This window comes from Aspergillus steynii (assembly GCF_002849105.1).
Source record: "Aspergillus steynii IBT 23096 chromosome Unknown P170scaffold_5, whole genome shotgun sequence".
Taxonomy (NCBI): Eukaryota; Fungi; Ascomycota; class Eurotiomycetes; order Eurotiales; family Aspergillaceae; genus Aspergillus; species Aspergillus steynii.
In genome coordinates, this window is record NW_020194402.1 from 1,892,151 (window position 1) to 1,911,329 (window position 19,179).

Genomic DNA, 19,179 nt, shown 5'->3' on the forward strand with positions numbered 1-19,179 from the left:
CACAATACTCATCCAAGAAGAGTCAGAGGAAATTAGGAAAAGAAAAGAAAAGAAAATAAAAGAAAAGAAAATCAAGAGAAAAAAGTAATAATAAGATCGAATAAAAGAATTAAACCGACATCCGATCAGCTGATAATGCATGGACAAAGTGGAAAGGAAGTAAGGGAAACAGGGAAGGGGAAAGAGAAAAAAACAGGAAAAGCAAAGACAGCCAACCACCGATGCTGCTATGCGCACAGACTGTGGGAAGTTGGATATCGACCATACGGGCCACCTCCTTCACTGGTCCGAGCAGGGCAGGCTGGGTCATAGCCCCCAGAGGTATGATGATACCCCGGAGGCGTAATTTTCATCGGAGGTTTCAGGTAATGGGGAGACTCATGCTGGTGCTCGTGGGGCATCATTGAAACCATCGAATTAAAGGCCTCGGGGTAGCTGGTGCCGGGCTCCTCGCTATTCTTAGATATAGAGTCGTACCCGAAAGGGGGCAAATTGAAATGATACTGACTTTCTGGCTTGCGGTCCATGACCCCAAATCCCGGGTCCTGGTAGGAATCCATGCTGGAGGTGCTTTTGATGGAATCCATCGGGTCCATGGAGTCATTCAAGACCCCAATGTCGAAGGCAGATGACGAAGACGACGATATATGCGGGCTTTCGCTTAGTGACGATCGGTCGGGTGCTGTCATTTGATGGTAATCAGGCCGACCGTAGTGTGGACCACCGCGCTGAGATGGGTCGTACGACATCAGGGTCAAGTGAGACCGTGAGTGTCCAATGCCCGGAGGTAGGACAGCCCCTCCGGTGCCGTCGCCTGAGCCACCGCGTCCTCCGCTAGGGTCCATGCTGGTCGAGCTGTCTCGACGGCCGTCTTTGTAATGGCCCGGAGAGCGGCCGCGGACCACCATTGGATGCGATAGCCTTCGGGCAATCTTCACCCATTGGGTCTCCTCGCCGCCGACCGGATTCGAGATTTCCGCGTAGAGCTCGACCACCAGGTTGTAATACTGCTGCTGGGCCCGCCGCTTGCCATTGTTGGCCGTGGCTTTTTGAAACTGGATCCGCTCAAACGTATGCTGGGTGGGGGGCTGCGAGGGCTGCGGAGGGCTGCTGTAGGGTGCGGCGTAGTCCACCGACATTCCACTGGGGGGAGAAGTCGTCAACGAGAACCCATGCTGGCTGCCACCACCTGTGGAACCGTGGCTCAAAACCAAAGGCGGCGGGTGACTAGGTTGCAAAACAACCCTGTCTGGTTTTTTCTCGGACTGCTTATCCCGCTTGGGGGTATGCTGGACCAGTTCCCGGGGCTCGCCCAACTGCGCATTCACAATCGCTGATATTGACATGGCAAATGAAAGAATACGCTCCGTCGAATGATCCGTGAATTTGAGAAAAAGCGGAGCGTGCGTAAAAGGAAGTAGGGAGAAGGAGCAGGACACCGAAAAGTAGTTGCGTCGATAGCAGGTCCATTTGTCGTCGACCTGGAAGAATCCTTTGTGGATTTTCGCCTGGATTTCCGGTTTGATGGTCTGGTTGCCCGAAACGATGGATTGAAGGACGGCAGTGTCGTGAAAGGGAGGAGCATCTGTCGGATGCGACAGACGCTGGACCGAATCATACATCATATTCGGATGTTGCCCCAAGAGCAGACTCTGCGGACGGTCCACCGTCCCATCGAGAGCCCTTGGTGTAGTCGTATATGGCGAAATCCGTGACATTTCGCTCAGACTCGTGAGCGATGGGAACGTGCTTCGAAGGGTATAGGTCCCCGGGTAGCTATCTCTTCCCATGATGCCCGCGCCTCCTGAAACCCCCGTACCCTGCGATTGTACGGCCGAAGACATCCCGGCAGGCGGTTGTCTGAATATAGAATCATCGTCAATGGATATACGCCAAACTGTGCGCTGGGAAGAGAGTCTGGCTTACAGGGGAGGAACCCGATGGGGCCTGAAGTCGGACATTCTGTCATAGGGTAAACTTGGTGAATGAGAGTAAATTGAACCAGAAGCGGGCGAGAAAGTATCTATATATTTTGAGTTTGGTGCTATATTAGCGAGATAGAGTGAGAACAAAGAACCGAAGGGATACTAACCGGAGCATGAGTCGGTGGGACTCATGAGAATGGTGGGTGAAGTAGCGAAGCTGAAAGGACCACTATAGGTCAGCAAGGTTTATCTGCTAAGTAGGATCTTGCAAGAAAATCTTCAAGTCTCCGAAAGGAAAGAAATAAATATTAAAATAAAAGAAGAGAAGAGAAAATGGACGCAGTGAATTCCCACACAGCACAAGTACAATGCATGTATACATGGGCCCCAGCAGATGGGTGTGGTCAAAGATCGCAAGGACATATTGAAAGCTCAAATAACATGAGCAGGGAGGCGATAGACAGGTGCATACATGTGGCATGGGTATCAGAAATAAAAAAGAAACAAAAAAAAACTCATGAAAAACGAAAATGTGAAAAATAAAATAAAACAGCAGGAGGAATAATAAAAATAATCATAATAATAACAGCAACAATAATAAAGGACCATAGCTCAAGACATTTCAGACGCGAAAGGGATGCTGTGACTAGTGGCTGCAAGCGGGCGAAGTGGAGCACAAAGAGCAGTCTGAATTAAAAGACAACTTACGGCATATCCTGCATCGCAGGCTGTTGGGCGTTGTACCTCAAGCCGTTGGTAGCAGGTATCGAGACCGGCTGCGCTAGAGGATGTCCAACGGCGCTTCCTCTGCGGCTGGTCTCTTCGTCGTCCAAAGGAAAACTGATCGGCCCTGAAAACGGACGCTGCGAGGCTGTATAGTCACTGTCGGTGGTAATGGGACCATCCATTTGGAACGAATTCTGGAGAAGAGTTGCTGGTGTAGGAGCAGAATTAGAGCGAGCAGGTACCCAATATGCATATACAACAAGGCGAACAGATGAGGCAAAGGTAGGGGCAAGAAAAAAAAGGTACAACAGGTATCGGAATTCCACCAGTCCAGAATGGAATAGGGTCCCTCATCCTTGTCAGCCAAGGATACGGGTACCTTTTGATGTCATGCAAATACAGCAGAAGAGGCAGAGGAAGAAGTATCGTGTAACGAGGGAAGAAGTTTGAGATACCAACGAGATGGGAAAATAAACGTCGGATGTAGATCGCATGTCATAAGCATCGGGGTTTGATCACGGGGGCAAATTGAGTCCGCGGCCGCATAAAGGAAAGGATAATAGAAACGAGGGGAAGAAGGTGAAAAAACAAAATAATTAAAAATGAAAAATGAAAAAAAAAAAATAAAAATAAAAATTAGAAAAAAAAGGAAAAGATGGGACTTACAATGATTCATTTGCAAGCCCACGGAAACACTTGTCGCTAATCAAATCAGTTCCGAAAGCCAACTCGTGCCTAGAGATCCTAAGGATCAGCCCAAACAGCGCAAGCGCTAAAGTGACGCCCAAAGGACTAGGCTTCGATGGCTGGACAGGGGTCGATCAGGCAAGAAAGATGCCAGCGAAAAAGATCGGGAGCAGCAGTTGGAAACTTTGGCTCATTGGACTCCGAACGGTGCGGCTCGAAAATAATCGAATGAAAATCAGAGATGAATAATAATGATAATAATAAAATAAAAGAACAAAAAGATTGTCGCTTCTACTCGGGAACTTTTCGAGGTCAACACGGCCGATGAAGCTGTACGTGGTTCTAAGTACCAAGTCAGTGTTCGCACCAGACCATCAAGACGAGTAGCTCGATGACAGTGCGAAAATTCTGGAGTGCAGACGGTTGTCGGTGGCTTGAAAAAAGATATCAACCACAAGGATTCAGCGGGGTTTACCAAGCACAGCTTGATCAGAGGGTTAAATCAATGAAGAAAGACAATCAAGTCAAGAAAGCGAGAAGAGAAATGGTGGGGATTTGGGAGAAGTAGCTGGTGAAGAAGCCAAACACAAGCGCAAAAGGAAGAGAAAAGGGAGTAAAAAAAGAAAACATGGCACGTTCCACCAGTGAATTGCTGTTCTTCGCGTTACTTGATGACATCGTTGGAAAACATGGACAGGACCACTTGCAAGTTGGTGTCTGAACAATGTACAGAGGGCCTTCAATGACAAAGGGTAAAGATGAGGTTGCTGGGAATTCAACGGTCACATAATAGAGAAGGTAAAGATCAATGAATAGAATGAATAAGCAGAACAAAGCCGTCCGACGAGAATCGAGGCATCCAATAGAGTAGAAGATAGAGGGGAAAAGAGCCAACTCAAATACGTAAAAAAAAGGCAAGATCTGGAGGACGGGAATGGAGAATGAAAGGGAATGTGAGGCATCTGATGATAAGACACAGAAAGAAACACGGTAGGCGAATAAAGCACCAAACTTGAACTTACTGGCGTTAGTTGCGTAATTGAAAGAGTCGATAATCCGATGAAGTCAACAACAATAAGTTGTAACTTGCATTTATTGCTGCAGACCTCGAAACTCCGCAGCAACTCTATATGTATAACCGATCGTGTGTAGGGTCGACTATCTAAACAAAGGGTCTTCTTCTCACGGGGGTAAGGCTCGGATAGATTGACTGAATGATAGCAATAGAGAACGGATCGTGCTGTTTCATATTCTGCTGTCAAATGGCAGGCTGGATGATGATCGCGGCAATGAAAGACCTAGGGCCGATCGAGGAATCTGCCCGATTGATATTTGTTTCCAAATACTGAGAGGAATGCTTTTGCTCATGTCATGTTGGGTCTTTTTTTTTTTTTTTTTTTTTTTTTTCTCCTTCTTTCCTTTTAGCCACACCCACACAGTACCCGCGTTCTCCGATTCTAGCCTGGCTGGCCCCTTTACTTTCAAGGGAATGACCCTGGTAGGCGTGCGGCGAAATTATCTGCAGAAATTCGTTGCGCACAAGCCTTGATAGCTTCACTCAGTTGCCACTTTTTGCCACGAGTTTGTTATGAAATTTGACTTCTGTCAGGGCCAGCGAGGATCTGCTACACTCCGGCAGTCAATCATGGGGGTAAAAACAAAAGTTATACATTATGGGTGACGGCAGCGTTAAGGGGTCCAAGCCCGAAGGCACATTTTGGGGTGGCCTCTTTTTTTTTTTTTTTTTTTTTTTTTTTTTTTTTTTTTTTGCTTCGGTTAATGCCAACTCCATTTTATTTTTCTTCTGTCTTCTCCCTGGAATTTGTTTTTGTTCGTCATCCTGGAGGAAATGAAGCATGAACCTTCAAGGAGAATATTGTTGCATTATCCGAATTAGCGCAGGAAAAGAACTTAGACCCTGTCAAAAACGTTGGAGAGACACGGCATTGGTCGAATTCGACGTTACATCCCTCAAGTCCAAGGCCAGACAGTCTCAGAGCTGCACAAACTCTGAATAGTCCCGAGTGGGATGAACTCCAACGTTAGCATGATTCAACAAGGCGCTAAGCCGGCCAAACCGTTCTATACAGAATAATTGCCAGCATAGTTAGCTGTCTTAGCGTGAACACCCGGCCCACGGCACAGTGCAGCAAAACAAATTAAGATGGCGCTAGAAAATATTAGTTTAGCGACGATCACCGCCCCCGGTAATCCCGTGCAGGCCCCCAGTCCCATGACGGAGACTGTCGACACTACTGAGCTTGGGCAGCCACCGAGGTCCAATAACTGTGCCCGCGACGGAAGAACGGTCTATGTTGAGTGCTAGGTAGGGGTTGTGGACCCATTAGAAGACTCCATGTTCTAGACGTGACGCCTCTTTGGGGCCGTCCCAAAGAAATTTCGGGGGCTCGAGGCACGAGCATCGGCTCTTGCATGGAGAGATCAGGCGATCGACGGTTTGGATCCAACAGCTTTTTTTTTTCTCTTTATTTTCGTGGCAGTTGTTCGCTCACCGACACCGAAGACGACAATGCATGATAGAGAGAGTACCGAATGGGTTAATGCGGCCTGGCTGTACAATGCTGGTACACGGACTTTGTTGTGGTCGGTAACTTTGAGAACCCCCGGGAAATAATGATCCTGTCTCCGTTCTCTCCACAGTCCCAGAGGCAGAGGATGGAGGAGTGGACCTGTAAGCAGGAGAGAGAGAGTGTGTGTGGAGAAATGGGTATTCTATTTTTCTTTACACAGCATAATTTCCAGAATCGAGCTTTGCGGCCCACCGATTCGGGAGCGAGACAGCACAAAGAAAGCCGGCGGAATCTTAGATGGCCAACCCATCTGCTTGATTTCCCAGCAAGAGTGAGAGAGAGGCGTAAGAGAAGTGGAGCGACCACCCAGGAAAATTATTTTTCATTTTTTTTTTCTTTTTCCTTTTCCCTTTTTTTTCATGGGGTGGATCATCTTGTGGCTGAATGATCAGCCAGGCTTGCAGGAAGCTAGTTGGTTGAAAAGCGATATGCACGGTGCTGAAAAGGAGCCCAGGCACCATCATTGGCAGAAGGCGCCAGAGCAGATCCATTCAAGACCGGCCATTCAAGGCCGTCAGTACGGAACAGTCCGTATGGAACACAGGGTAGCTATTGGAGGGAGCCCATGTTGTGCAGGACATATCCGCGGGATGCGGCGCGAATCCCATCGTAACCTTGGACAGGGGTGTTCAGGGATAGTGGAGGGGGAGGTTGCATTTCAGACTAAGGGAAACCCAATAAGCAGGATGCTTAGGAAGATTCCAAGAAAACAAACCCATAGTGGATGGAGTCGACTAATCTTCATGGAATATTGGGTTCCGACGCAATAGGAAGCCAAGAAACGCCGGATGGCAGAGGATGATGTTTACCGATTGACTGGTAACACTTCGATGAGAGAGAGAGAGAGAGAGGGAGAGAGACAATCAAAGTATCCAATGGAAGGGAAACCCCGCTAAGCCCAAAGGAGAGAAACCCAGGAAGGATGGCACGTGCATCTGGCGTAGGCCCGAAGCGGACTAGCGGCACGATCGATAGTGCGTGACCCGGGGCGCCCTAATTCCTCCTGCTCCTACGCAGTACTGCGACAGTCCTAATCCTTCTCCTACGCCGACGCCAGACGACGCAGAAGAATCCATGTCGCGATGTACTCGCTACATTGAGTGGATCAAAGCTAGTCAACTCCCGGTAGGGTGTCAACGCGCTATCTGGCTGTCCTGACAATGAAACCAGTCAACATCCCGGTCTAAGTTTGACTGCTCCCCTGCTGGCGTTCTGTTTTCGTCCATGGTCCAGTGGATTAAAATATTAAATGGCTCATATAGGCCCGGGATCTCGGTCGTCGCAGGTAATAATGGTTCCTATTATGACCATTATGATGACCAGATATTATTAGTAGCGCCCGCCTCCTTTGGTTCCTTCCTGACCACCGTTATAAAGTATAAGCTTCCTCGTCCGTCAGATGTTTCAGAATATCCCAACAAGGTTTTACTAGTATGTGGTGTCTACCGTAGACCCTCGTACCTCGTTGTAGGGAACGAGGGATGCCTAGAGGCTGTCGCGCACACGACAAACTTCCTCGCCCCCTTTTATGTGATGGGATTTGATTTTTATTTTTAACCGATCGAACTGCATTGAATCTTTCCCCCTCCCGCCTTCTGGCCCTATAGGTGGGCCTGCGCCCCTCCCTTCCCCCAAGGAAACTGTATGTGAATTATTTCTGGAGGATTTATTATTCTGGTTAGGTTGGCTTAAGGTTCACGCGGTGTCGTGCTCTTCTTTTCCCCTCGGAAATACTACATTGGATTCGCCTCGACTGGGTGCTCGGACTAGCAGGGCTACCAGCGGCCTAGTCCCAGCGGGAATTCTCCCGATTGCTCTTGGGACTCCTTGGAATTAAACGGCTTTTGCAATCTGCCTGCTCCATCTTTATCTCGATCCCGTTTCTTTCGCCGATCCTAGCCTGCGGTCGGTGGGTTTTCCCTGACAGACCCTCCTGTACCACCACGGGTTAAATTAGCTTTTCCGTTTCTTTCTTGCGTTCACGGGTCCTGGACATGACGACCAAATCAAAAAATTAAAAATGAAATAATAAAATAATAAAAATGGAATTCCGTCTGCGGCTGGCCGTCGATCACGTTTAACACGGAGAAGGAAAAGGAATGAATGGCCTTGAGTCAGGGTCGAACAACGGGGCTTGGAAAGGCTCAGCGTGGTGTCCAGAACATTCGGTTCTTATTTCCGGGGGTCTTGCTCGCTTGGACTCCACGTTTCGAGCGGTGATCCCTGATAGGCCTGGCCCTTCTAGATTGTGAGATTCGCCTGTACCATCATCGTGGATGGCTCTTCCCACCGAGCTGGTTATCGCCCCTGTTGAAGCGGGATTACTGGCACACAATGCTCAGGGCCCGTTCTACGGCTTCGAATCATGCTGTCGTAGTACACCCGACCGAAAGCTAACGGACTCTGATGGTTTGGCTGCAACGTGTTGGATGACATAAGAGATATGTCTTCTGGCCCTGAGACGAAGATCGTGGCTCGCTGTCCTGCCCTAACTAACCCTTACAGTCACGATACGTGGTTGATCAGCTGCGATGTCTCTGGCTGGTCAAGGAAAAGGGGAAGAAATACAAAAAGAAAAAAAAAATGAAATAAAAAAATGAAAGAAAAAGAAAGAATTCCATGAATATCTTCTCATCTCCAGCAGCCTCGTGACAAACCAAGGCGCGCTCGAATTTCGTGGACCAACCGCCCGAGCGGACCTGATTCGACGTGTGTCAACGGGATTTGGCTTTCCTGGTCGGTCTCACCTGTGCAACGGACATGACGAGAGCCTGGACAATCACTGCCAGATACCGTCAATTCTCGCCAGGTCCTGGTTTATGCTTTGCGGCCCTCAGAACGGTAATTCCAACCGGAGGAATCCAGTCTCGATGTTTGTCGTCTCTCGCTGCTCACTCCAGGTATGCTATGCTGACGGACTGCAGTTTCTCCTGCTGATTCCAAATCACAGAAATACAACATGATACAGCATACACCGGATTCTCCAGTCCGTATGAAGCGGTCCGTTCCATTCCTTTCGCACCGTGGGTCTCGACGATCAGGACCTCTCCATCCTCAAAACTATTTCCGCGGCATCCATGGTCCACACCCATTGGAATATCCGGCATGTAATCCACCCCAGCATTGACTTCGCCATGTGGAGGCCCCAGTCGAAGGGAGCCAGCATTCAACGTCCACTTCTCCCGATACCAAAATACCAAACGAGAACAGAACAAGGGGCGCCACCGACCCGAGGCAGAGGGTGCCGGATGTACATTTCACTCGTGGATGACATCTGCTGTCACACAAGAGGAGGAAACTCGGCCATCGTCCTGCTCAACTCCGGCCGATAGCCTTGACGAGTTCCAATCCGGTTCACCGTGCGCTACACAGAGACCCCTCCGTGTTGACAACCCTATTCCTAGCTCCTGCTGCAATGTAACGGAGGGCAGGAGTGGTGTCTATTGTTCCTCCTCTTTGTCTTTCTTTTCTATGTCTTTTTGTTCCCCTGGAGGTATTTGTGTTTTCGAACTCCCTCCAAATCCCGTTCGTCAGGGTTTCCAGCCCGTGTTCTCCCCGCCATTGGACATGATCCAATCGATGTTTGTGCATTGTCGACATCGGGTGTGACTCTCGGATGATGCTACCATGATACCACACCATGCAACCTTCGCTTTCCCTTGGCTGGGGCAAACTGGGGAAGGTCTAGATGGAGCCATTGGCTCGGAGAACGGATCTATTTCCCAGGAACAGTAGAAACCAGAAACCCCCAAAGGCAAATAACATCGACCCTGGTTTCCTAGATATTCCGATCGACGAGCTGAAGAAAACAACTCCAGCAAGCAAGCACATGTGAGCGATTTTTTTTTTCTTTTCCTCTTTTTTTTTTTTTACCCTTCTCCTTCTCTCCACGGCTCTAGTGAAGTCCGTAAGTCTCGGAGTTGACCGAAAGTCATCCGTGCTGGAGTGGATCAACCTAAGAGATGGTTGACGTAGGAAGCCGGACTCGGTGCCTATCTGGGAAGCGTGGGATGTTTAAACCTTGGTCAAGAACGATAGTCGCAGTCGCTATCATTCTTCTCTGCATGATGGAGAAAAGGGTCCAGGTAGTGTACACCATCGCCTGGATCATCTTACTCAGTCAGTACCACAGCCCAGTACAGTAGGGCTGTCTGCGTCTGGACTTTGGCCTGTCAGCTTTTCTGGGCCCAAAGGGGGAGGGGGACAAAAATGAAAGGAAGGGATGGGCCATTGCGACGATGACGACGATCCTCCAACGCTCCCACATAAAGAATAGTTCGGTTTTTTCTTTAGCTTTACCATGAGTTTTCTATGCATGAGTCCCAATGGCTTCTCGGGCAGGATATGTAGATTCCATGCAGAACGGTGATCGGCGGAGATCCACGCATCCAGTTTCATCTTCTGGTATATCATGATTATCACATTCCATAGGATGTGGAAAGCATACCGACCCAACGGGGCACCGTTTGGCAAAAGACATCCAAGGCTCGCACACCATCTACGGAGTTCTAACTTTACGGGAATACGGTAGCCTTGGGGGGCGAGAGAAGCCCTTGCATGGACATTCCTCTAACTCGTTCGTTCGTTCGTTCTTGCGCGTCAATGCTTCGTTTTCTCTCTCGCTTGGCCCCCCGCGGAAAACGCCTTCTATTGTCTTCTTGCGTCTATGGGTCAGGTAAGCATGCCGGACTTGGGCGCTTTGTGGGTATTCTCGGATATTACCGAGACCATCAGGTAAGGTGGGAGGCAATTCTTCTCTTTTTTCTTGAAAATCTAGGTATCTGAGATGAAGGGGTAGGTAGGTAGGGAGGTAGGTAAGCAGCACATCAAATGAAACCCTCTAAAACCGTTGCTTTTCTTTGTATAAAAAAAATCAAGCAAAGTAAATGACACGTTGGAGGAAAAGGGGGCCTTTTTTCGATAATCATCATTATTGACCAGATCATACAATACAAAGAAAAGATCGATCCTCAGTCATGAAGGAAGCCCGCCCTACGGGCGAATAAAAAAAAGTGATCCAAAGTGTCGTGAAGCAAGATAAGGAGATGCGAAAAAAGGAGAAGAAAAAGGGGACGAGAGAAGTTTTTTAAGTAGCACGCTTGGCGAACTCGACGCGGAGAATGAGATGGCGATAACCGACTGGAGAGAGGATATTGTGTTAGCTTTGCACGCAATGGGATCAGCGGACAGAAAAATCAATGGGTACGTACAGCCGTCCATCTTTTCGCAGGCGCGAGCAGCGTCGCTTCGGTCCGCGAAACTGATGAAAGCGAAGCCCTTGGCCCGCTGGGTCTCTCTGTCTCGGGCCAAAAACACTCTGGTGACACGACCGAAGCGCTCGAACAGATCCCGAACCTCTGCTTCTTCGGCCAACTCGCTCACCTGGTGACGAGAAAGTTAGCATGCAAATTCTCTTCCCGTTCGGGGAAACCCCAACACCACCCCCGAAAAAAGGCATGAGCAGAGGGAGACTCACGTTCGTAACTCTCAGTGTCGCCAGATCGTCCTTCTCGTACTTGCCAGCCATTCTCTCGCCGCCGCCAGCAGCACCCTTCCGCAGATGAGGAGGCACGTAGCTGGCATTGCTGGCTCCAAGACCACCAGCAGCACCGGCATCCTCTGCTCCACCCTCGGCGCCGGCGCCGCCAGCAGGCTCGTCGACCGGAGCCATGGTGTCCTTGAACGGACAGCGAGCGGTGAAATGCTCTCCGCTGCAAATACGACACTTGACCTTCTTGTCCTTCAGCTGGTCCTTGATGCCGCCCTTCTCGCCGCCGGCCTTCTCCTCCTCCTGGGCCTGGGCCTTCCAGTTGATGCTGGGTCGGAAAACGATGTTCTCGCCGACGGAGGTGGTATCGAACGAGGGTCCGGCAGCGTGGCCCTTCTCGAGACCGAACTTGTCCCAGGCGCGTCGCTCAGCGACCCGGGGGTTCACATGTTCGCGGACCACGGTGGTTTTGATGCGGCGGGTCACCTTGACCTTCTTGTTGTCGTCATTGAAGCGGTACGAGATCACGGTCTTGGTTCCATCTTTGTTCGTCGTAACTTGTTGCGGGGGGAGAGCGGAGGGGTCATCGAACTCCTCGTCGTCGGCCCAGTCGGCGCGGCTGAAAATGGAAAAATTTGGTCAGAGGATGAAGGAGACGGACGTGCGCTGGATTTTGGGACCACTTTTCACTTACTTTCCTAGTTTGGACATTGTGATCTGTGGTGATGTGAAATCGTTGCTGATTTTCTCGGATTTCAACGAAAGGTTGAATCTTTGGTTGTGGATTTGTTCGGCGCGGCAAATTCCCTGTGGCGCAGGCCCCGTGCCTGTGGCTAGTGCCGCAGACCGCTTGGTCACGTGTGCATCGGGGCGCTCGACTACGCGATGTTCCTGATGTCTACTCCTTCTTCTACCCACTCAAAGCTGGAATGATCGAAGCGAAGGCTTCATTCAAGAAAATAACTATGTGTTATACTCAGCGTATCAAATGAACTAAGATAACCGACGCAAAATATGTGACGAGCAACTTTCGCAACGGTAAAAAATAACAATGACAGAAAGAATAATCATGAAAAAAGATCCCCCTTTCCTTTCGAATTGCTTTCCGAACCGATCAAAATTTGATAAACCAAAAAGAAAAAAGGAAAGACCACCGTTGCAAACCGAAGGATGACAGCCTGACATCAAGTCAGACGTAATCCACTTTCACCCGGCCGTGATCCTTGCCCTCATACCAGAGTGTATATTCGCAGTGGGCCGAGTAATAGACCGCATGGATTTCGAAAGAAATTTCGTAATACTCTTCGCCATCTGCACCAATGCAGGTTTCAAGTCTGTCTTTCTGGATTTTATCCAGTTGGGGATTCAAGACTGCGTGTCGCTTTGTTTCTATATGACGCCTGGTTAGCAGACTGAACATGAAATATGGATGCAGAAGAGGTATGCTCACGACGATTGAAGTATAAGGACGACGTATCAGTGTCCAGCTCATACAATGTGACATGGATGGAATCGAATGGTCCTTCGCTAACCCGCTGATGTTTACACCATTTGGTAATGACGGGTTTTGCTTCTTTGATAGACTCTCCCTATCGTTGAATTTAGCTTTCAGTCTTTGAAATGCTTTCTTCCTACTAACCTTCTTGATGAACCATTCCATGACATCAATAACGTAATTTCCCTCGAACTCGTGCCAATACCTATAATCGTCAAAACGCGACTCAAAAGCTAAGGGTAAATGCCAATCACTTCTTGTTTCTGTCATGAACAGCTCGATCAAAATCCGTCCTTATAAGCAATCCGTAGTGCTTTCGGGCCTTGCGTGATTCGATACGTATTTGAGGTGCTGAGGAAGACATTTCTCCTAAAGTCTTCCTCAAGGCGCCTCTAACGACCGCGGTCCAACCATCTGAGGGAACTAATATTTCAATTTCAGGCAACGAATCTCTGAGAAGCTTCTGAAGATAAGGGCTTTGTCCAAACCCCCCGACCAATATGATCGCTTTGACTTCCTTTTTCGATATCTGAACCTGCTTTTTTGCGAGGTTAATGATCTCCCCGAGGACAGGCAAGAATAGTTGCGACATCTCGCTTCCAGTCATCTGAAGGCGTCCTCGCTTCACTCCGAAGATTTCGTTGTCTGGAATTCCAGGAACAGTAATGTTGAACAATTCCTCCGGGTTGCCATCAAACCCCCGTTTCACAGCTGTCTCGAATCGGTCCATGGCGCCATTGAGAGTGTCCAGTCCCCACTCTGGTGCAGAAGAAAGTCGGTTCTCCAAAAACTCCTCGAACTTCCGATTTAGAAAGGTGCTGCCACAAAGAGAACCATCTCCTGGCGCAGCTTCTTTAAGACGCAGCGTAGGCTTTAGCTCAACTATTGAAAAGGTGATCAGGTCGCAGGTGCCACCGCCGGCATCAAGTAAGACCACTGTGTCGTCTACTTCCAGACCATGTGGATTCGACGCGCATAGCGCATGTACAGCAGCTGCTTCCGGCTCGGAAATGATACGGATATCCGATGCTTCACCGAAACCCGCGGCATGTGCACACTTGATTGTGGCTACTTTTGCTTTTTCGGACCACATCGCTGGGACCGTGAGGACAAATTTCAAATCATTGCTGGTGATGGAAGGAGATTTCTGGGTCTTCAGGACCTTGATGATTTGCTCGTATAGATGGCAGAGATAATCAGTCACAGCCTGCTCGTGGGTCGAGTGATATGGAATGGGGTTATCACGGCGGTCTTTATAGGTCGAGGATAAGAGCGTTTCAAATTTGAGCTTGAGTTCAGGAGCAAGCTGAAGCTTTACCCACTTTACGCGTGGCATATCGGAGGGAATCTGAAATCCCCAAAGAGACTTTGGTCCAGAATCGTCATATTCGTAGGCAATCTCGCTGGGTACCTTGTCGCTTGTCATTCCATTGATAGTGCCAGATTTGTTCCGCGGCCAGATGTTAATGACAGTGTGGTTGTCGGGCTGAGGAAAATTCAGTTTAAACAGGACTGTAAACTCAAGACAAATTGACTTACATTATTCGTTGAGGCCCAAGCAACACCTGAGTAGGTGGTCCCGAAATCCACGGCAACGATAATTTGCTCTTTCATAGAAGCGTCCGGCATTTTGCTAGCAGAATCTGGTGTCAAATCCTCGTGGTTGAGGAGGATAAAAGGTATACTTCTTCTGGGGAGGTGAGGTCGTATAGAAGACTATATCAGAAGGGAGGAAAAGTAAAGAAACGAAAAGTGAAGGGACGCTTAGATGAGAGCTCAGGTCACGGAGGTCAAGCAACGCAAAGGATTATTTAAGCCGATGTTCCAATGAAAGAACAAGATCTCTTCTCTGGATCAGCATTTCTTCCTTCCTTATACTTGATCCCATGCCTAGGGCTAGTCATTCCTATGAAGCCTTTTTGCTCGCCTCATATAAATACCACAATCCAAACCGAGGACAGTGAACTCAACCTCTTCCCACTCTTCGTTTGATCTTGAGCCCAAAGATGGATGATCTGACAATGGAAGTTGAAGGCTGCTCTGTAGGTTACTTCCTACCTCTAAACTTTCAATGGCTAACCGTCGCATGTTTAGGCTGCAGGGTTGCCTTTCGGTCGAAACAAAAAGGGCAGTTCATTCCATCCCCAGGAAGAAGAGATACATCAGGAGCAACACGATTGGCTGGGCATCTTAAAACATATGGACCAGTACCAGTCCCAGCTGTGGCGCGATGTAGAGGATCGTGTGGGGGATTTAAAGTGTTTAGAACATTCCTTTTCGAAACTTATGCACGATAAGGACGAAAAATTACAACAAAAGGAACACGAATTGGGCAAATTAAGGAGAGAGAATGAGAAACTGAAGTCCGAGAATCACGACCTACGAAGGCAATTATCCAGCACTGTCCCAGTCAGTCAAATTTCCGACACGACCATCCAAGATGAAGTGATTTTAATCTACCAAACCGTTTCGGACTTTGCAGAAGGATTCCCCGATGTTGCTAATTTCCAAATGTCTTTCGCATATGCTGCCTGGCGCCTGGGCATTGAGAACAAGATATACTCCTCATTCCACGAATTCACACAAGCTTCGAGCGCAAAGCCAGAGCTCCTGGCATACATCACATTTCGGTACCTATGGAAATATTTGTTCAAAAGGTTGCTTGCTATGGTTTCAACGGATCAGAATTTTCTCCGCCATATGCAAAACGAAACACGCATCTCGGAAGCTACATACGGCATGTACACTTCCGCTGACTGGCAAGATGATCGCAACTAATTTCAAACAGATACCCAAAGACTTCATGCATGGATATCGCACGCTAGAACCCTACTTAGACCGCATCTTATCCAGTTGTCAGCCGACATACGCGAATCTTTCGAGGGTTTTGTTCCCGAGAATGGCTTCAACCAATACTCCCCTTACTTTAAACTGGAGGACAAAATCATACCATTGACCACAGACCTCATGATCAGAATGAGCTGCTCGCCGGAAAGTTACAGATGGGAGTGGTGTTTTGATCCTGTCCTTATATTTCCGGAGAAAAGAGTTTTCAAAGACCACCTGGACCATTTCGTCATCATGGATGCCGAGACACACAATAGGGTGTCGGAAAGGGTTCTCACTCGATTTCCTGAGCGTAAGGAATTGGGTACGCTTCTTTTTGTGATGCTCCCAGCTTTATTTCGGTGTGGCAAGGAAGGGGAACAAGACGTACTGATCAACAAGGCAACTATCCTTATTCGAGTGGACGACTTTACACAGAGTGGTAGCTGAGAATGACACCAAACCAAGTATGGCTTGAAGATTGGCATGGGTCGAAGGTATGACAGGCATCGTTTTTGTTTTTGATGGCTACACCTAGCTCGATAAGCCAGGCTTTTCAACGACTGTTGCTTGCGAAGGCGTTCATGGCTCTATGCGTTCTAGTTGGGATTGAAGGTTTCTGTTCTTTGGCTTTATTTATTCCTTTTTTTTCTCTTTTACTTTGCGTTAACTGTTGTCATTCATCACGATTTCAGGTTGAATTGATTCTCATTGAGCAAATGCATCGTTAGCATCAGTAATTAAACATCTATTTACAGTCCCTGTCGCAAAGTCCTAGCTCGACATTTCCACATAAAAATTTCAAAAACGAAATGAACCCATATGAACAAACTATATACCCAAATGCATGTCTAAACCTTGCAATCAACGCCCGTATTTACCGACCAAATATTCTGATTTCGAGGGGTCGTAAGATCATATACGACGCCGACGCGAAGGCGAAAGCCAACTCAAAGCCGATGTCACCGCCAGTAGGTGCCTTGCCCGCATGCAACGCAATAGGTCCCACCCACCACGACTGGCTCATTCCGGTGATCATGCCGGCAACGCCGAACCCAAACGCAAGAGAAGCGGCAATGCCGGGGGGCAGCTTGTCGCGCTTGTCATACAGCTCGGGGCGGTATCCCGAAAAGCCTCGCTTGAAGACGAAATGGTCGGTGAGGGAGATGCCGGAGTATATAGCAAGCCAGTATGCAATAAAGTTCATGAAGTTCTCCAGGATGGTTTCAAAATACGAGTATCCCGGAATTCCGATGGCCACCGAGGCGCAGGAACCCAGGAAAACCCAGATGAATCGAGGGAGTTTCTGGGAGTACCGACTCAGAACCTGAAGGGTAAGAGCGACGGAGTAGATGTTGGGGCAGTTGTTGGCAATGATGGAAAGAGCAAGAATGACCAAGCAAAACTTGCCGAAACCACCAAGCGGCTCGAGAACAGCGCCGAGCAGACCGCCATTTCCAGACGTCGAATAACCCAATGCATATTTGTTATCGCCGCCATCGATGGAAGTAGCGGTCATGACCGCAATGCCAAGCATCTGGGTGAAGAGCAGAGGAATGATGAGTCCGAGCCAGGCGGAGAAAAATATCTTGCGGCGACTGCGGTTTGCAGGCTGGTACACGGTGTAATCAGCAGCATAACTGGTCCATCCGGTGGCGAAGCCGTAGACAGTGGAGCCGAAAGACAGACAACCTCCGATCTCAGAAGTTCCAACTCCCATTGAGATGTTTCGGAAATCGCCGGAGTGGGCAAAAGTGCCGAACACGATCACGAAGACGATGAAGGTGGGGATCCAACTCCAGTACTCATACATATGGACCACCTTGTATCCTGCGAACGTGACAAAAAGAGTGCAGAAAGCGATAATGAGGATGCCAGCAAAACCCGGCACGTCACTGTTTACTGCGTTCAACAGCTGGGCACCCACAATGGAGTTGGCGGCGGACCAGCCCACACAAGCCAACACATTCAAGCAGGCAACTAGAGAAGAGAACGTAAGCAATTGCCTTAAGTCGAATGAGCAGTTGAATCGGGTACATACTGAATTTGGTTGCCCACCAGCCGAACCAGAACCTGGACAGCACCATTTGTCGTAGACCGAAGGGAGGACCGAAGCACGAAAAGAAGCAGACGGTCATGATACCCAACAGGTTGAAGAAGATGTCGACCAGGATGGCGTCGACAAAACCGAGGTTGAACAGGGATTTCCCAAGGACACCGATGGCGAAAGAACTGACTACCATGTTGGCGGCCAGCCACTGCGACGGGTCAGTTGGGGGAGCGTTCTTGTCATGCCAGGCAAGAGCCGACATAAGACCATGCGGTAAGGCTAAAAACACACCATGCTGCCAATATTGAAATATGACGTGTCCGTCTGCTCATCCGCCGGCACCCGCTCAATACCGCGCTGCTCGATATTGAGCTTTCCAGCCAGACGCTGCACCTTAGCGTAGAGAGAATTGCCGTAGGCAAAGCTCTCTCCGGGAACCGCTCCATCGCTACTGTCATCGGCGGGGAGCTTGGCCACCTGAGGCGCCTTTTCCAGATCGGGATCGCTGCTACTGCCGCCAAACATCGCGTCGAGATGGGATCCGACCAAACCGTGTTTCAACGATTGTGTATGCAAGTCGGCACGAAAAATCCCCACCAGTGAAGGAGGAGACGTGGGAGACGGAGGGATGGACGAGCTAATTGAGCGAGCTCACGAGGACCACGAAGGGTACTTCGAAGAGGGGGAGGGGAAACGAGAGGGAAAGAGGAAGCAGACCGGGTCTCACATGGTTCTTTTTTCTTTCTTTCTTTTCTTCGACAGAGGGAGGGAGGGTCAGCTACTAATAACCACGGCGCTGGGAGGCTGGAGCTAAGACAAAATCTTTTCCGCACAGTCACATCTCTACGAGGCCCACAGTGGAAGCTGACCAGGTCCAGCGGGAACCACCAACGAGAGGAGAACGATAGCCGGAGAGTGACCGCGACCGCGTCCTCCGAGAATCAGAGACGCCATCGCTGGTCGCGTGTGCAGCCCGAAGTCAAGCCTTTTTTTTCTCGTTTCGAGAATCCCAACGGGCCCGCCTTGGCTAACCCTAACGGACCGCCGCTAGTCCCGCCTGGGTGGTGGATGCGTGGGTCAGGCACCCTCCGTGTCTGCCATTGGTCACTAGCGTTTCGACTGGGAGGGCCAAGCACCACATGGGCTGAATCGCCCGCGCCCTGATTGGTGGCAGTCCCTGACAGACCCAGGTGGGTCCGTGGCGAATGTTTTCGTCCGAAGGTGTCCTCCGATAAGATTGGGCCTCTTGATAGGCAGTGCAGATTGCCAGGTATCCGGCCCGAGTAGGAATGATAACACCCGACCGATTCCCTGTTATCCTACGAAGTATTACGGAGTAGGTACCCCCAGATCTATCTCTCCCTATCTCGGCTTCTTCTCAATCACTGCGC

The 19,179-nt window shown here is 49.3% G+C and overlaps 5 protein-coding genes across 5 annotated transcripts; 1 reads left to right on the top strand and 4 right to left on the bottom strand.

Moving 5' to 3' along the window:
• Nucleotides 1-227: 227 nt before the first annotated feature.
• P170DRAFT_427231 (NDT80 / PhoG like DNA-binding family protein) lies at nucleotides 228-2,833 on the bottom strand (the record flags this gene model as incomplete). The annotated part of the gene is made up of 4 exons (XM_024847764.1): nucleotides 228-1,860; nucleotides 1,927-2,023; nucleotides 2,093-2,154; nucleotides 2,634-2,833. 4 exons carry the CDS (start codon nucleotides 2,831-2,833, stop codon nucleotides 228-230), a joined length of 1,992 nt encoding a protein of 663 aa, XP_024703397.1.
• Nucleotides 2,834-10,674: 7,841 nt separating this feature from the next.
• tif35 (translation initiation factor eIF3 core subunit g) lies at nucleotides 10,675-12,188 on the bottom strand. The gene is made up of 4 exons (XM_024852331.1): nucleotides 12,112-12,188; nucleotides 11,406-12,036; nucleotides 11,140-11,311; nucleotides 10,675-11,068 (listed from the first exon to the last, which is right to left on the bottom strand). Exons 1-4 carry the CDS (start codon nucleotides 12,126-12,128, stop codon nucleotides 11,016-11,018), a joined length of 873 nt encoding a protein of 290 aa, XP_024703398.1. The 5' UTR covers nucleotides 12,129-12,188; the 3' UTR covers nucleotides 10,675-11,015.
• Nucleotides 12,189-12,606: 418 nt separating this feature from the next.
• P170DRAFT_359469 (Hsp70 family protein) lies at nucleotides 12,607-14,541 on the bottom strand (the record flags this gene model as incomplete). The annotated part of the gene is made up of 5 exons (XM_024844357.1): nucleotides 12,607-12,806; nucleotides 12,868-13,006; nucleotides 13,057-13,117; nucleotides 13,167-14,398; nucleotides 14,452-14,541. The coding sequence occupies 5 exons, from the start codon at nucleotides 14,539-14,541 to the stop codon at nucleotides 12,607-12,609; spliced, it is 1,722 nt and encodes a 573-aa protein (XP_024703399.1).
• Nucleotides 14,542-14,918: 377 nt separating this feature from the next.
• P170DRAFT_476743 (uncharacterized protein) lies at nucleotides 14,919-15,690 on the top strand (the record flags this gene model as incomplete). Its single annotated transcript, XM_024853376.1, has 2 exons — nucleotides 14,919-14,954; nucleotides 15,007-15,690. The coding sequence occupies 2 exons, from the start codon at nucleotides 14,919-14,921 to the stop codon at nucleotides 15,688-15,690; spliced, it is 720 nt and encodes a 239-aa protein (XP_024703400.1).
• Nucleotides 15,691-16,445: 755 nt separating this feature from the next.
• On the bottom strand, nucleotides 16,446-18,717 carry P170DRAFT_386340 (cytosine permease). The gene is made up of 3 exons (XM_024845763.1): nucleotides 18,080-18,717; nucleotides 17,780-17,996; nucleotides 16,446-17,718 (listed from the first exon to the last, which is right to left on the bottom strand). The coding sequence occupies exons 1-3, from the start codon at nucleotides 18,311-18,313 to the stop codon at nucleotides 16,616-16,618; spliced, it is 1,554 nt and encodes a 517-aa protein (XP_024703401.1). The 5' UTR covers nucleotides 18,314-18,717; the 3' UTR covers nucleotides 16,446-16,615.
• Between the last annotated feature and the right edge of the window lie 462 nt (nucleotides 18,718-19,179).

What these genes read in the sequence shown, in the direction of transcription:
- P170DRAFT_386340 (XM_024845763.1), bottom strand. Translation starts at nt 18,313, where the DNA reads ATGTTTGGCGGCAGTAGCAGCGATCCCGATCTGGAAAAGGCGCCTCAG. An exon ending in ATTTCAATATTGGCAGCATG is followed by an intron (nt 17,997 to 18,079) that starts GTGTGTTTTTAG and finishes GACCCGTCGCAG; the next exon opens with TGGCTGGCCGCCAACATGGT. An exon ending in CTGGTGGGCAACCAAATTCA is followed by an intron (nt 17,719 to 17,779) that starts GTATGTACCCGA and finishes TCTCTTCTCTAG; the next exon opens with TTGCCTGCTTGAATGTGTTG.
- tif35 (XM_024852331.1), bottom strand. An exon ending in CGACACTGAGAGTTACGAAC is followed by an intron (nt 11,312 to 11,405) that starts GTGAGTCTCCCT and finishes TCTCGTCACCAG; the next exon opens with GTGAGCGAGTTGGCCGAAGA. An exon ending in CTGCGAAAAGATGGACGGCT is followed by an intron (nt 11,069 to 11,139) that starts GTACGTACCCAT and finishes TCCTCTCTCCAG; the next exon opens with TCGGTTATCGCCATCTCATT.